The following is a 13,172-nucleotide window of genomic DNA, read 5'->3' as shown; positions in this document are numbered from 1 at the left end:
GACACACACTTCTCAACGCTCTCATTTCCAATGCATTCACTTGGCTCTGATGCCTCTTCTGCCATACCCAACTTTCGCTACCATACATAAGTGTAGGCACTAGATTTAACAATACTTTATCGACGAGATATACAAACACTACGTACTATAACGTCATACAGGATGGTCAGATCAGATATATTCAAGGAAATCAGGTCAATTTTAACAAACGTCAGAGGTTGTTTATCAAACTCAAAGAAGTATTCTGAAGATAATAAGTACGTTTTAGTTCATTGATTTAAACACTCCCTCACTTTGTTTTGTTAGCTTAGTTTGATTTGAAAAGCTAAATTTTAGTAGTCACCACGCAAAAAAACTAAACCCTATAAGTAGGTACTTAACATCATTGTGCCCACCACCAGTCAGTAATTCTGAGGACCTACCGCGAACCACGTTCGACGTGTTGCCTCACTGTCACACTTACGTACGAATTTACAAGTGCGACAGAGAGGCAACACGTCGTACGTGGTTCGTGGTAGGCCATCTGAACCCCTATTGTAAATGCCATTCAATAGCGTGACCTGCGTTCGCGTTTTTGCGTTATCTCTATTTTTGTATGGGATTTTGAAAAGCGCGCCAAGTGGGACGTTTTGGAAACTCAAAATCCCATACAAAATGATACTCAAAATAAACGTCACGTCACGCTTTCGAATGAAACGTACACTAGAGGTAGCTACTGTACTGGGAAGGATCTTACCAATCAGCAGGTTTTGTAAAACTGCCAATAATAAAATAATAATAATAAATTAATTTATTAAAGACCAACTTGGATCAATTTGTGTTAGTGACAGTTTTATCTTAAGGCTAATGTTAGTATATACATTATTATTTATTGCCTACTAACTATATACTACAATTGTAAAATTCCAGTTTTTAAAATAAATAAATAAGCAGATTTTCTCAAAAACCAGTTTAAAGAAAATCTGCCTACTTACCTATTTCAGGCTATCAACCCTGTCCGCAATATCCTGTCCCAATGAATTTAGCGATGTTTTTAATCTTCACTTCGTCCTACCTAAATTAAGCACAGCTATAAAAAAGCTGGTTGTTTCTAAAGTAAATTGATATAATTTAACTAGGTGATAGAAGTGCAACCATGCTGACACCGCAGATACCTCTTTAAGTGAGACAAATTTTCTCGCCCCTCGATGTCCCTTGTATTCATGTTTAAAACAATATTTAACTAGTAATCATACGATTGTAATTAAATCTTGTAAATCAACTTCCTACTTAATAACCGTATCGTCTAGAAACTTTGAATGTTTTTATTCGGCGATATTTGTGTATATTTTTTTACAGATTAATTATTGGCAGGAACCTATATTCATGTCAAACTTAGTAGTAATTAAGAAAGTGTAATTATTATTCGCAACAGTATCACTGATGTCAGTATACGTTCGAATTGGCATGAATATATAATTTTAAATTAGCTTCAAACTTCATTAAAGCCGTCACTGTAGTTTCACAATTACGCTGCGAATGACAGTTTCAACCTGATTTCCCAATATCGGCCGTACTCAGACAATGGCGGCATTATCATATTAATTAACATTAATTATTTGAGGCATGCCAATAAAATTTCATACATGCTTTACTTTCAGTGTAGGCAGGACGTTATTGAAAACTAATCATACTACCGTATTGCTGATTTTAAAATAATTGATTGCTCGGAAACACGTAAGATAGTTCTTCCATGTATTTCCATAAATTTGATTTTTAAAATTAAATGCTTTTTATTCCTCTCAGTTTTTTTTATTTTACATAAAATTGTGTACTTTTTTCTATAACGTCAATATTCTGAGAGGACAATGGGAACTACATTTTTATGAAAAGGCGTTCTCACGCCGTCATCCCGTTTTGTCTTAATAAACAATTAATTTATATTAAACATTCCTATTATCAGGTTTAATTTATAAAACAACTCGTACGACTCTTTTAAATGAATGTGCATTATCAAGCAGCACTTTTTTTTAATAATTTGTGGTTATCCAAGTACATATTAAAATTACAAACATAATTTAACATAAGATTGTCTTCTGACAGCCTTTACCAAATTCTCCGGTATTTTTTTTATTTTTTTTAATTATATAAGCCAAATTATACCTTAATACATTATCTTTTCACAATAGTTAAAACTTTTCTAATTTTATTGTATACAGATTGAGATAGTTCTGAGGTGTTTTTAGTGAATTTGACTTTTTGACAAAAAAATGCCTCCCATATAAAAACGACTTTCAGTGCTTGGAGTCTAAAGTATTTCTGACTACCTCAAGTAGAAGTTTAAAATTTTTTTTTTTGGAAAGATGACATTCTAATGAGCATAAAACAGCTTATAAAAATATAAATTAAATGATGGTATTGTAGCAGGAAGCGAATGAATATTATCAAAAAACGCTGCACAAAAAACTAAAGGTATGATGGAATATATTCAGCAAAAACTCGCAGAAGCCCATTTATTATAATATGGTTGTATTTTCAGTAGATAGTACTATAACTACAGATTATTAAAATTAAATAGGTAATCGCTTAAATATGTGCATTCAGTAAAAAGATATCCCAGATCAGGCATGCTCGGATTTTATCGCGTACTATCTTTACTAATGATAGTTATACAGTTTGTACCGATATATTTATTTTCTGGGTTACTTAGGCATTTTGTTTGTCTTAATCTAAACTAAATCCTTATCAGAAGGCCTATAAGAAACATCGAAAATCGAATTTAGTTAGTAGAATAACGCAAATTCTCAATTCCTTTTAACACCACCTACTCGTATTTAGTTTAGAATAAGGAATAATCACAAACTTCAGACCCAGCGTACGCCAAGGGTCAAACCCAGCCCCCGATGCCCCGAGGTCAGCTGAAATCAATGGCTCATCTGACCTCCGTTATGCCGTCATTTTCTTGACCCTAATGCATTGTCATATCTGCACGGCTGCTATTGTCATCGCTCCGTAAATTTTGGTCTCAAATACCATGTAGTGTGAATTTGATTTCAAAATGTATGTAGGTACCTAATCAGAATTTATACGCGTATTATAATATTTACATAGCTTGTACGGTGACAGCAGACATTTCTATACAATTTTGTGTTTCAAGATGACAGCATTCACGGTACCCGAGCTATGTAAAAAACTATAATGCAGAATACACTAGAAAAATGTTGTATACAAGACTTAGCTCCTATGAAAAATGTTGTATACAAGACTTAGCTCCTATGAAAAATGTTGTATACAAGACTTAGCTCCTATGAAAAATGTTGTATACAAGACTTAGCTCCTATAAAAATGTTGTGTACAAGACTTAGCTCCTATGAAAAATGTTGTATACAAGACTTAGCTCCTATGAAAAATGTTTTTAAGGTGTGACATAGCATAATTTCATCCGATAGCGTGACGTGACGTACGCGTTTACGTTAAGTGTCATTTTGTATGGGATTTTAAGTTTCAAAACGTCCCGCTTGGTGCGCTGTTCAGAATCCCATACAAAATGAGAACGCAAGCGCGTACGCCACGTAACGCATTCAGATGAAATTTACACTGGTTTCTGAAAACTCTAGTTGTATGGAAATTGTGAGTGTGAGAATTGCGAACGTTTGAATGAAGATAAAATCGAAGAGATGTAAATAGCGAAATTTCAGCCAGTTTATCGAGATTATTTTAATTTTTTCTTCAAGTATCCCACACGTTTTCGATATTTCAGGAACACAGTTCGTGACCTCGGAGTAGGGTAGTTCAAATAACCTTTTTTTCTCAACTGCAAGGTGCTCAACCACTTTGAAATTTTTGAAATTGTATGAAATCCAAAAAAAATATTAGTATTTATTTTTCAGATGTTTATGTGATTTATAAGTACTATTATAAGTTTTGAAATAGAAAAACATTTTTATTTTGAAAAATTTATAAAAAATAGAAATAAAAATGTTTTTTTTACTTAATAACTTATAAATCACATTTTCAAATAATGCAAAAAAAAACTAAAAAATATAGTCAATATATTTTTTTTTTTGGATTCCATACAAGGTTTAAAAATTTCAGTGGTTGAGCACCCCCTTGTAGTTGAGATAAAGTTACACAACTTGGCGTATTTTATCAACATAATAAGTCTAACAACAAATATCAAGGAAAACCCAGACGCAGCTTTTTAGATCAAGTGAAAGAAAAAGTAGAAGTCGTGTCGTATTAAAAAGTCAAAGAGCTGGCGCAGGATAGGGAAAGCTAGAAGATACTCCACCGACAAGAGAATAACTCTTAAGTTAATGATGATGATGAAGTCTAACAAAGTAAGGGGTGCCGCTTCTTCTAGCTAGTTTTAATTTTTCTCATACAAACGTGAACCACCCTTTTTTTTAATACCACGTCGGTGGCAATCAAGCATACGGCCCGCCTGATGGTAAGCAGTTAACGTAGCCTATGGACGCCTGCAACACCGGAGATATTAGACCCTACCTCGGAGCAGGGAAGATAACTTTATACACGTGTTATTTTTGATTTCCGTTAATTTTAAGGGGAGATTCATCAGGTTAAATAAAGTTAATTTATCTAAGAAACTAGTATTTTAACTCTTACAGTTTTTGAGATATTCAATAAATAAATTTAATTGCTGAGCCCTGTGTAAAAGATTCTTCATTGCCTTCAAACTTTATTTATTTTTTAAGTTTCGTCAGTAAAGAGTTTTCCATTGATAGCTATTCACTACAAGAAGGTTACTGAGATGAGTTAGTTTGACAATTCCGACATTACCTACTTTTCTTTCATTATGTGTCACACGAACTTTTACGTAACTCTAAAGGACCTTTTACAAGGCAATATTCATTTATTTTGTATGAAAAAGGAAAAAAATTTTTTTTAGAATTTTACAAAAAGCGATATACCAGGTAGCTTCTATTAATGTACCAAGCAACGTGTCGAATTTAACGGAAATCAAAAAAAACACGGTATAAAAATTGTCGTCAATAAAATTTAGAGATTAATTTTTTCAAACAACTATAAACATTATAACTGGTCTGAGAGAAGGAAAATACTCGTTTATGCTATCTAAGCAATAAGAACACAGTTTCTGACCTCTAAGGCAGGAAGATAACTTTTCGTATAAGATTATTGACGGACGCTCCGCTGCTGTAACTTATTTCGGGCTTGATGTCGCTTGGGACGTATTTTGATAAAAAGGTTTGAATGTTTGCTGTTCATTTTTCTCTCTTATTGCGCGTGTGGAAATGTTAGGATTGAAATCTAAGAAACATTTGGAGATATTATAATTATATATATATAAGTAGGTATGTATATCGTCGGGGAGGCGTCGTGGTTAGAATGCTAGCGATCACATGGCGCCTCCCGTCAACGGCAGGTGACGGAAACGCCGCAGGGGATGTTAGTGGGTATTCTCCTTCTCTCCCTCTGACTAGCAAGCAGAGGGAGCCTTGGGAGGAGCGAGTCCCACATACCACCCTCCCCCCCCCCCCCCAATGGGCTTCCCCAGCCCGGGGGGTGAGATGCGTAAATAATATTGTTTTTTCCTTTAATTATCCTTAAACTTAAGATAGGTTACCTATTTTATAATATGGATGTAAAAATAAAATACAAAAACACGTACAAAAACAATATAAAATAATTATAAACTTATTATAAAAAACCTAACCTAGTGTGCCGCCAGCAGCGGGGCCAGGCCTAAGCTGCCGGTGGTCAGGGCTGCAGAGAGAGGAACCGGCGGACTATCCGCGCCGTGTCCAAGATCACCGCCTTCTGCATCTGACCCTTGATCCACCCACCTAGCGAGTCTCTCAAGGTGTTGGTCGAGACTCTTCGCTATGAGACCGTTCGCTGAAACGACTATCGGGACAATGATCGTCGAATCAGCATCTTACATGGCGGTTATCTCGTGAGCCAAGTCTAGGTACTTACTGGACTTGTCCTTCTTGGCTTTCACGAGATTCTCATCATGGGGATATTTATTATTATTATATCCCTACTAATATTATAAATGCGTTGGTAACTGTCTGTTTGCTACCTCTAAATCAAACCGAACCAAACCGCTTAACTAAAATAGGTGGAATTTGGTATATGGAGATAGTTGGAGTTTTTTGACCTTAATTTTAATTAGACAGGCACCGTAAAAACCTACTGCAGGTTGCAGTGACGTTAGCGACGACATAATGACGTAATAATTACGCAATTATGGCGTCATAATGACGTCGCTGACGTCATAATGACGTATAAATGCTGTTAAGTGTGGTCCACAAATTCAAAACGTAATTAAGTATGAATACCAAGGTTATTTGGCTTTGTTTGAGTGATTCCATACATATATCTGGCCATAGAACTACGACATTAAAATAATAGTCACAGCTGAGCTGAACAAAGATATATTACACAATTAACTAATAAAAATACAAGTAATTTCCGCGTTGCAGTTTTTCGTTTCCATTGTCATTATTTTCACGGCAAATAATTCGATATTGCGATAGACTTTGAGGCGTATTTAGATTACAAAAATATGATATTAACATGCTACAAACTCGCACCAACCCACATAGGGCAGAGAAAACCTGAGTGTCGTGTCGTGAGGTACTGACTTTATATCAAGTCAATGGCGGCGAAAAGGTTAATCTCATACACACCCAACTAACGTCATCTTGACTGATACTAGAAATGACGTCAAATCAAATTCTTTTGTTTTTGACGTTATCATTATATTTTTCATGTCATTATTATGCAATATTAACATTTTCACAGACAAGATTTTTGTTATAACAAAACAGTTTATCTTCATGCTGGCAGTAATTTGTGATTTTTAAACGCATCATAGAGGGTTTATGATATGTGTATAGATAAAAAAATCTAACTATAATTCTGTGATATTGCGCCAAACCCACTCAATAAAGTACGTAATCGGTATAATATTGCAAACATCTAGATACGCCTCCTGACCTGTCTGTCGTCACGGCACGGCGCGCCGGATTGGGGACACGACTTCAGTTGCGATTGAAATACGTTGCGGGATTGCTAATTTTGCGGGGCTTTGTTATTCCGTCTCTAGTTTTCGTATATAATTGCTATTTTATATGCCGAGTACACATATGGGACCAAGAGAAGGGATGCAGTTATGCGGGAGCTCTTTCTCGTTCCATCATTGCTAAGGATCGCCATATCTAAATCTCATACGTGCCCCACCCCGACCATGCTTGCCATTCATTGGGCCTAAAATTCGATATCGTGTTCTAATTAGGAAAAAGTAGAAGAATTTTTTTACGCTTCATAAAATTCAGTGTTGTCTTATCATCACCTTTGCTGCGGCAATTAGTGTAAAGTTAGACCAAGAGAAGTCTGCAACGATTTTGATAGCACACGCAGTGCTAGTGTCATTTATACGTCATAATTTCATAGAAGTTTGACGTTTAAAATAACACTTGTACTGCGTATGCTAACAAAATCGTTGCAGACTTTTCTTTATTTAACTCTAAGTACATATTTTGCATGGAGTCTGTCGATCCTCGCAAGCAGTGGTTGTGTTAATGGACGTCAATATGACATGCATGCAATCCGTGACCGCCGAGCTGTCAGTTGCATATTTGAAATTCCAATTAATTACTCCTACGAATCCTACGTCATTTCATCATCATTCGCTTGCCCTTGTCCCATTCACTTGGGGTCGGCGCAGCATGTCTTTTTCTTCCATACCTCTCTGTCACCCGTCATCTCATCATCTGTCACGAGTCCTACGTCATTTGATGACTATAATACCCGGATCTTCACAGCATTGTCCCGGCATTTTGCCACTGGAACCTCCGCTCGGCAACCTTATTCCAAACATCGGCACAGGCACTAGTTTTAATCTCTTGTCGGTGTATGTGAGTTTTTAGTTCTTTTTGCCTTTTTTTCCAAGAATGATTTTTTCGGCTCTATGCAGCACAACCGAGGTTTAAACTAAGACTACAGTCCAATATCAACCTTCAAAGGAAAGGAGCCAAAAATTTAACGCTGTATGTAACAATTGTATTGCTTTATGTTTTAATTAATTGCTCTATGAAACATTTTAGTCTTATAAAATATGAGCTTACATAAAAGAAGTAACATTTATTGATCAAAAATGTAAAATTATAAAAAACAGAAATGAGCAACGAAAAGAAAACGACGCTAGTACAGGTTATATTAAATTAGATATCTCCCAGTTTATTTAATATCAAGAAAAACGATTATCCCAATTCGTATCAATCCATTTTTATTTGAGTAAAAATTTTTATTTAAGTGAATATTGCGGTATAACTATCGGTTTATGGTAACGTTAACGGGTAGGTATTTAAAAATGTACCTACTATTTGCTTTTTCTCCAACACATATGTTTTCGGTAAATATTACTACGATCAGAAATACTTGAGTAGGTCGTTAATAGTATTGTAAAGCTTTTACACATTCAACCTTTTTTTGAGATGCCACAAAACTGAGTAGTAATCACCCAAAATTTGTAAACTTAAAAAATAGGAAAAGCCTCCCCCCTCCTCAACCTCCTAACCTCTTAACTATTCTTATGAAAACTTAATTAAGAGCCCCCGGCAAGCTCGGTTCTCCATACAAACGTAGTTACGCTCTCATTTTAAAACGACTAGCTAGATTGCTCCGAAACTTTGTACTTACAATAGGATAAGGTATATCTAGGTCTGTAATTAGTTTATGTGGGTTCAAATACAATAGTAAAAAAAATACAGCGAATTTAAGTTTGTCGTACAAAAATTGTTTTTGCTCTATTTCGTTTGTTGTATATACTAGAGCTATATAAACTAAATACAGACATATATATACCTCATGTCATTGTATGTGCAACGTTTCATTACAATCCAATGAGAACGAAACTCCGTTTGTATGCGAAGGTGAAATTCGGCCGAGCTTGCCGGGGACTCTTAAGTACTTGAAATATTCTCACGTATTAATATTACTAACATAACATTTTTATACATCGTTAGTAAATACATCATTATTTAGGTAATACTAATTTGAAAGCGAGCGTGTTGGGAACTTTTGCGCCTGGAATGACCCGGGGTGGGTTATTTGATTAGTTGTTATTGTGCTTTTATGTTGACTGTTTTTTTTTTTGTAATTTATTCATTTAATTTAATAATTGACATTGTAATTGTATTTAGAATTTTGATTTAGTTTAGTAGTAATACTGTAAATATATTTTATGTATAATGAGAAATGAAATAAAACTGATGTATTATTTATTTTAAAACTATGTAAGTTAGCATTGAGTAAGCGTAGGCCTGTTTTTTCGTGGTGCGTGATAGATCAATTCCTAAGTTGTAAAGCGATGTGATGTCCCTCCACGTACTTGAGCAGTAAATCGTACTTTCGCTTCACTTTGCTGTAGTCGGCCGTAATGCGGAACTTTCGTACCAAGTGCACAAGGTTCGTCTTCACCGACATCAATGCGTAGTTTTTTCCTGAAAATAAATTCGTAAGCCTATAAGTAATTTGTCGAAATATTGGCTCGGAAATTGTGTTAAGGTGCATCCACACCCCGCTTAACTTTTGAGAGCAACAGTTAGTAACTAGTTACTGTTGTGTTGCAAAGTGTTGCCTCCACAAAAATTTCCAGCTTTTTACCACGTCTCATGTCTCAAGCATACCGTTCTTTTAAGTCAAAAGTACAAAATAATGTGTGTGAAGCCCGATAAACCGTTAATATTTTATTAAATTAATACGTACAAAAAAAAAAAAAAAAACAACTTCATACCCTGAAACTTAATTAGTGTAAGTAAATAGTTAAATGACATTTGTAATGCAGAAATAATATTTTTGCATGACTGACAGTAGCATAGGTCTCTTTTTTAATTTTTTTGATACTTTAAAGTGGCAACACGACAGTTACGTAAGATGGTATCACACTATGGAGAATCAACCATACTTTATTCTAGTTGGGATCATGTTCCTAAGGTGTCAGTACTGTCAGTAAAGGCCTAAAACTCACCAATGCAGTTCCGCCTACCAAGGCTAAAAGCACCATAGCAGCCAGGGTTCTGAGGCAGCTTGGAGGGGTCCAGCCAGCGATCTGGATTGAATTCCATGCGGTCCGGGCCCCAGATCGGCAGGCGATGGATGCCCCAGAAGGATACGATACAACCGCTACCCGCTGGCAGAGTATAGTTCTCTGGAAGAATACATAAATAACAAGGTTTAGTAATATAACACTTAAAACTCGCGTTTGTTCACATATTAAGTAATATAAAAGGGGTTTTACCGCGATATAAATTCATTATGTTTACCTTATCCGACGTTTAAGCTAATTTACATCAGCCACAGAATAACTATCGATTGTAAAGCAGGATTTCCACCACTACGCAATTACAAGTAATTCGCTTCCGCATCCGCTTCCTTAGAAGTATTTTGTCGGGTGCCACCCCTTCTTGTGGAGGGGCAGCCTTAGCCGCTCGCTTCGGTAAAGTTTTCTTCTCTTTGACTGGAGCGGCTTTCGGTTTCCTTCCCTTGGTCTGTTTCTTTACAGTTTTCTTCCCCACTCCCTTTCCTTTACGTTTATCTACAATCCTAATATCTTCAAGTACAATTATTGTCCTTTCTAGAAGGACCTGTGGGGTCGCTGTGGGCTCTGGTGGGGTCGCTGTGGGCTCTGGTGGTGGAGGTGGTGTAAGAAGCACGATCATGTCCCGGCTGAACTCGGACTCGATGGGAGATTGCGGGGGTTTAACCGGGGGTTCTGGGGGTATACACCAGTCTTCCACTTCGTCGGTGGAGGGAACGACGCTGGGAACAGGCGATGGCACGTATATCATGGGGCCTCCCACGTCGATTGAACTGCTTATATGCTTGAGTTCTCCAGACCCTCTTTGAGAGCGAGAAATCGTTCGATGGATTCTAGTGAATCGCGAAGATAATACGGTACCACCGCTGCGCCGGTTTTAGTGGGTGTAGAGATCGGTGATTTGAAACCGGACGGACCCGCCTGAGACTCATAGGTTTTAATGGGTGTAGAGATCGGTGACTTGAAACCGGACGGACCCGCCTGAGACTCATCGGTTTTAATGGGTGTAGAGATCGGTGACTTGAAACCGGACGGACCCGCCTGAGACTCATCGGTTTTAGTGGGTGTAGGGATCGGTAATTTGAAACCGGACGGACCCGCCAGAGACTCATCGAAATTGTAATGGGGAGGGATTGAAAGCCTGTACGAATCAAGAGAATCCTGTTCTGATGGGACATAGCTGCTTTCAGAGGGCGGCGGTCGTGGCACTCTGAAACCGGACGGGCCCGGCGGCGATAGAAGCATGTCATCTGTGGTTGTTTCCGAGCCCGCTTTCCTGGCTGCAGGTTTCGGTGGCTTTTTACCTGAAACTAGTAGGACTTTGTTACGGAGGCGCCGCACTATGCCTCTGGTCTCGGAAGGCGCTCGCGCCGAGCGGAGAGTGGACCAGCGCGGGTCATTCGGCAGCCCTGTCTTTAGCTGACGAGCTGTAGCGGCTGCTTTCTTGTTCAACCTGTAGCTAAGACGTGACGGGCTTGGCGGCTCCTTAAAGGTAAAGCTTCCATCATCTGAGGCTGTCGACGCTGCCCTTAAAGTGGGTTTTTCAATAGTTTTCTTTGGTGTGGGCGCACGTTTCTCTGACGGTTTCACTTTTTTATCTGTGTTGTGTGTTAGTCCGTTACGCGGTTTGGCAGGCCTGTTGTTACAGTAGTACACGAGCGGTATATCGTCCGTGGACTTCGAGGACAGCTTCTTGCGTTTCTTGATGGGCCCCTTGCCAGCCTCGGTTGACTTTCGCTTGCCCGACCTCAGGCACATGTTTCCCTTGTTGCCCTTGCCCTTGACCTTCCGCCGTCTCAAGGGCACCCGGATCCTAGGTCGGACGCGCCGCCCGTTCGCCACGGGCGCGGGCGCGGAGGGTATCTCGTCGTCTCGGAGACGCTCCAGAACCACAAGTGGTTCTTGCTTATGTTTATGTATATTATGCATAGACACAATGTCAAGCAGGTTCCTTGCTGACATATTGTTGTGGTAGATATTTTTGGGAGGGTAAGGTATCCCACTTCTGATGTCAGGGATAGATGAATGATGACGAAGATTAATGATACTCGATGAATGCCATTGCAAAAACGATACAATTGAAAAAATACAAATAATAGGAATGTAGTGAGGTCAATGCGACACTTTCCAATTCAAATTTGACTGACGGTTTCTCTCAGGATGCCAGCCCCTTTCGCGCTGTCATCAGAATCAGCCAGGAACCAATCTATTAAAGCAGCTGTTCGGGTCATTCAAATAAAAGCCACTGTATCGCAGCCAAACACACTCAAGCATAGACAATTTCAATACTTGACATTCCATCAAACGCAGCCGTCATAAATTCATAATAGACGGTCTGCGACAGGTATAATTTGAGATAGAATATAACAATATTGCAAGAGAGTAACTCCGTGTCTGAAACAGCCCTCGGCAGATTTACCCTAAAACAACGATTCTGAAACAGGGCAACGCTTCGGCAAAATCAACATCAAAATCTTTAAACTGCTTAAAATACGAGTCCAAACATTGACTACCTCATAAACTTTATAGTGTACTAAAAATCAAAGCACAAGTTTTTTTTTAAAGTCGCTGAACAAATGTTTACAATCTATGTTTTAACGCAGAATAACTTATAATAGTACTACCGTACAGAAAATTCACTCCTTCACAAAAGCCAGATTTAGGTACGCGCCGCAGTTTTATGACCGAGCTGCGAGTGTCGGCACGGGGTTGTCACTTGACAAGTTTTTGTACCTATACCTACTAATTTATTATTTTTAAGATAAATTTGTAGGAATTACAAACGTTGATTCTGTAAACATAAAATTTTTAGCCGGAGATAGTATGTCTGATTCTCACGGAAGTAGGTATGCCACAGAAGTACTTATTCCTTTGAAAATATGTTGGTCAATATGTATGGTTCGGAATTTAAAAAAAATGTTTTTTCTGCTTCCTTGTTCTTCCGTTTATTCAGACATCCATAAACAGAACATTATCTTTTATACAGATTAGATCGCGATTTAGGTTTCGAAGCCATTGTGTATTTTCAATTTTGCGCGAGCGCCACGTGACACGGCTATCGTGCGAGCCGAGCGGCAGCCCACTGCCATACACCTGCCCGGGCGGT

At 38.0% G+C, this 13,172-nt stretch overlaps 1 protein-coding gene across 1 annotated transcript in view; it reads right to left on the bottom strand.

Moving 5' to 3' along the window:
- Positions 1–9,287: 9,287 nt before the first annotated feature.
- The window catches only part of LOC134750792 (cytochrome P450 4C1-like), a 44,714-nt gene continuing 40,829 nt past the window's right edge, over positions 9,288–13,172 (bottom strand). The window contains exons 10-11 of the mRNA XM_063686036.1: positions 9,998–10,177; positions 9,288–9,470 (exon numbers count right to left, since the gene is read on the bottom strand). Coding sequence (XP_063542106.1) covers positions 9,316–9,470; positions 9,998–10,177 — 335 coding nt within the window. The 3' untranslated portion in view covers positions 9,288–9,315. The remainder of the gene's footprint in view (positions 9,471–9,997; positions 10,178–13,172) is intronic.

The sequence above is a fragment of the Cydia strobilella genome, chromosome 20 (genome assembly GCF_947568885.1).
Source record: "Cydia strobilella chromosome 20, ilCydStro3.1, whole genome shotgun sequence".
Classification (NCBI taxonomy): Eukaryota; Metazoa; Arthropoda; class Insecta; order Lepidoptera; family Tortricidae; genus Cydia; species Cydia strobilella.
Note: the sequence above shows the minus strand (reverse complement) of the source record. Positions and strands in the feature narration are given on the sequence as shown.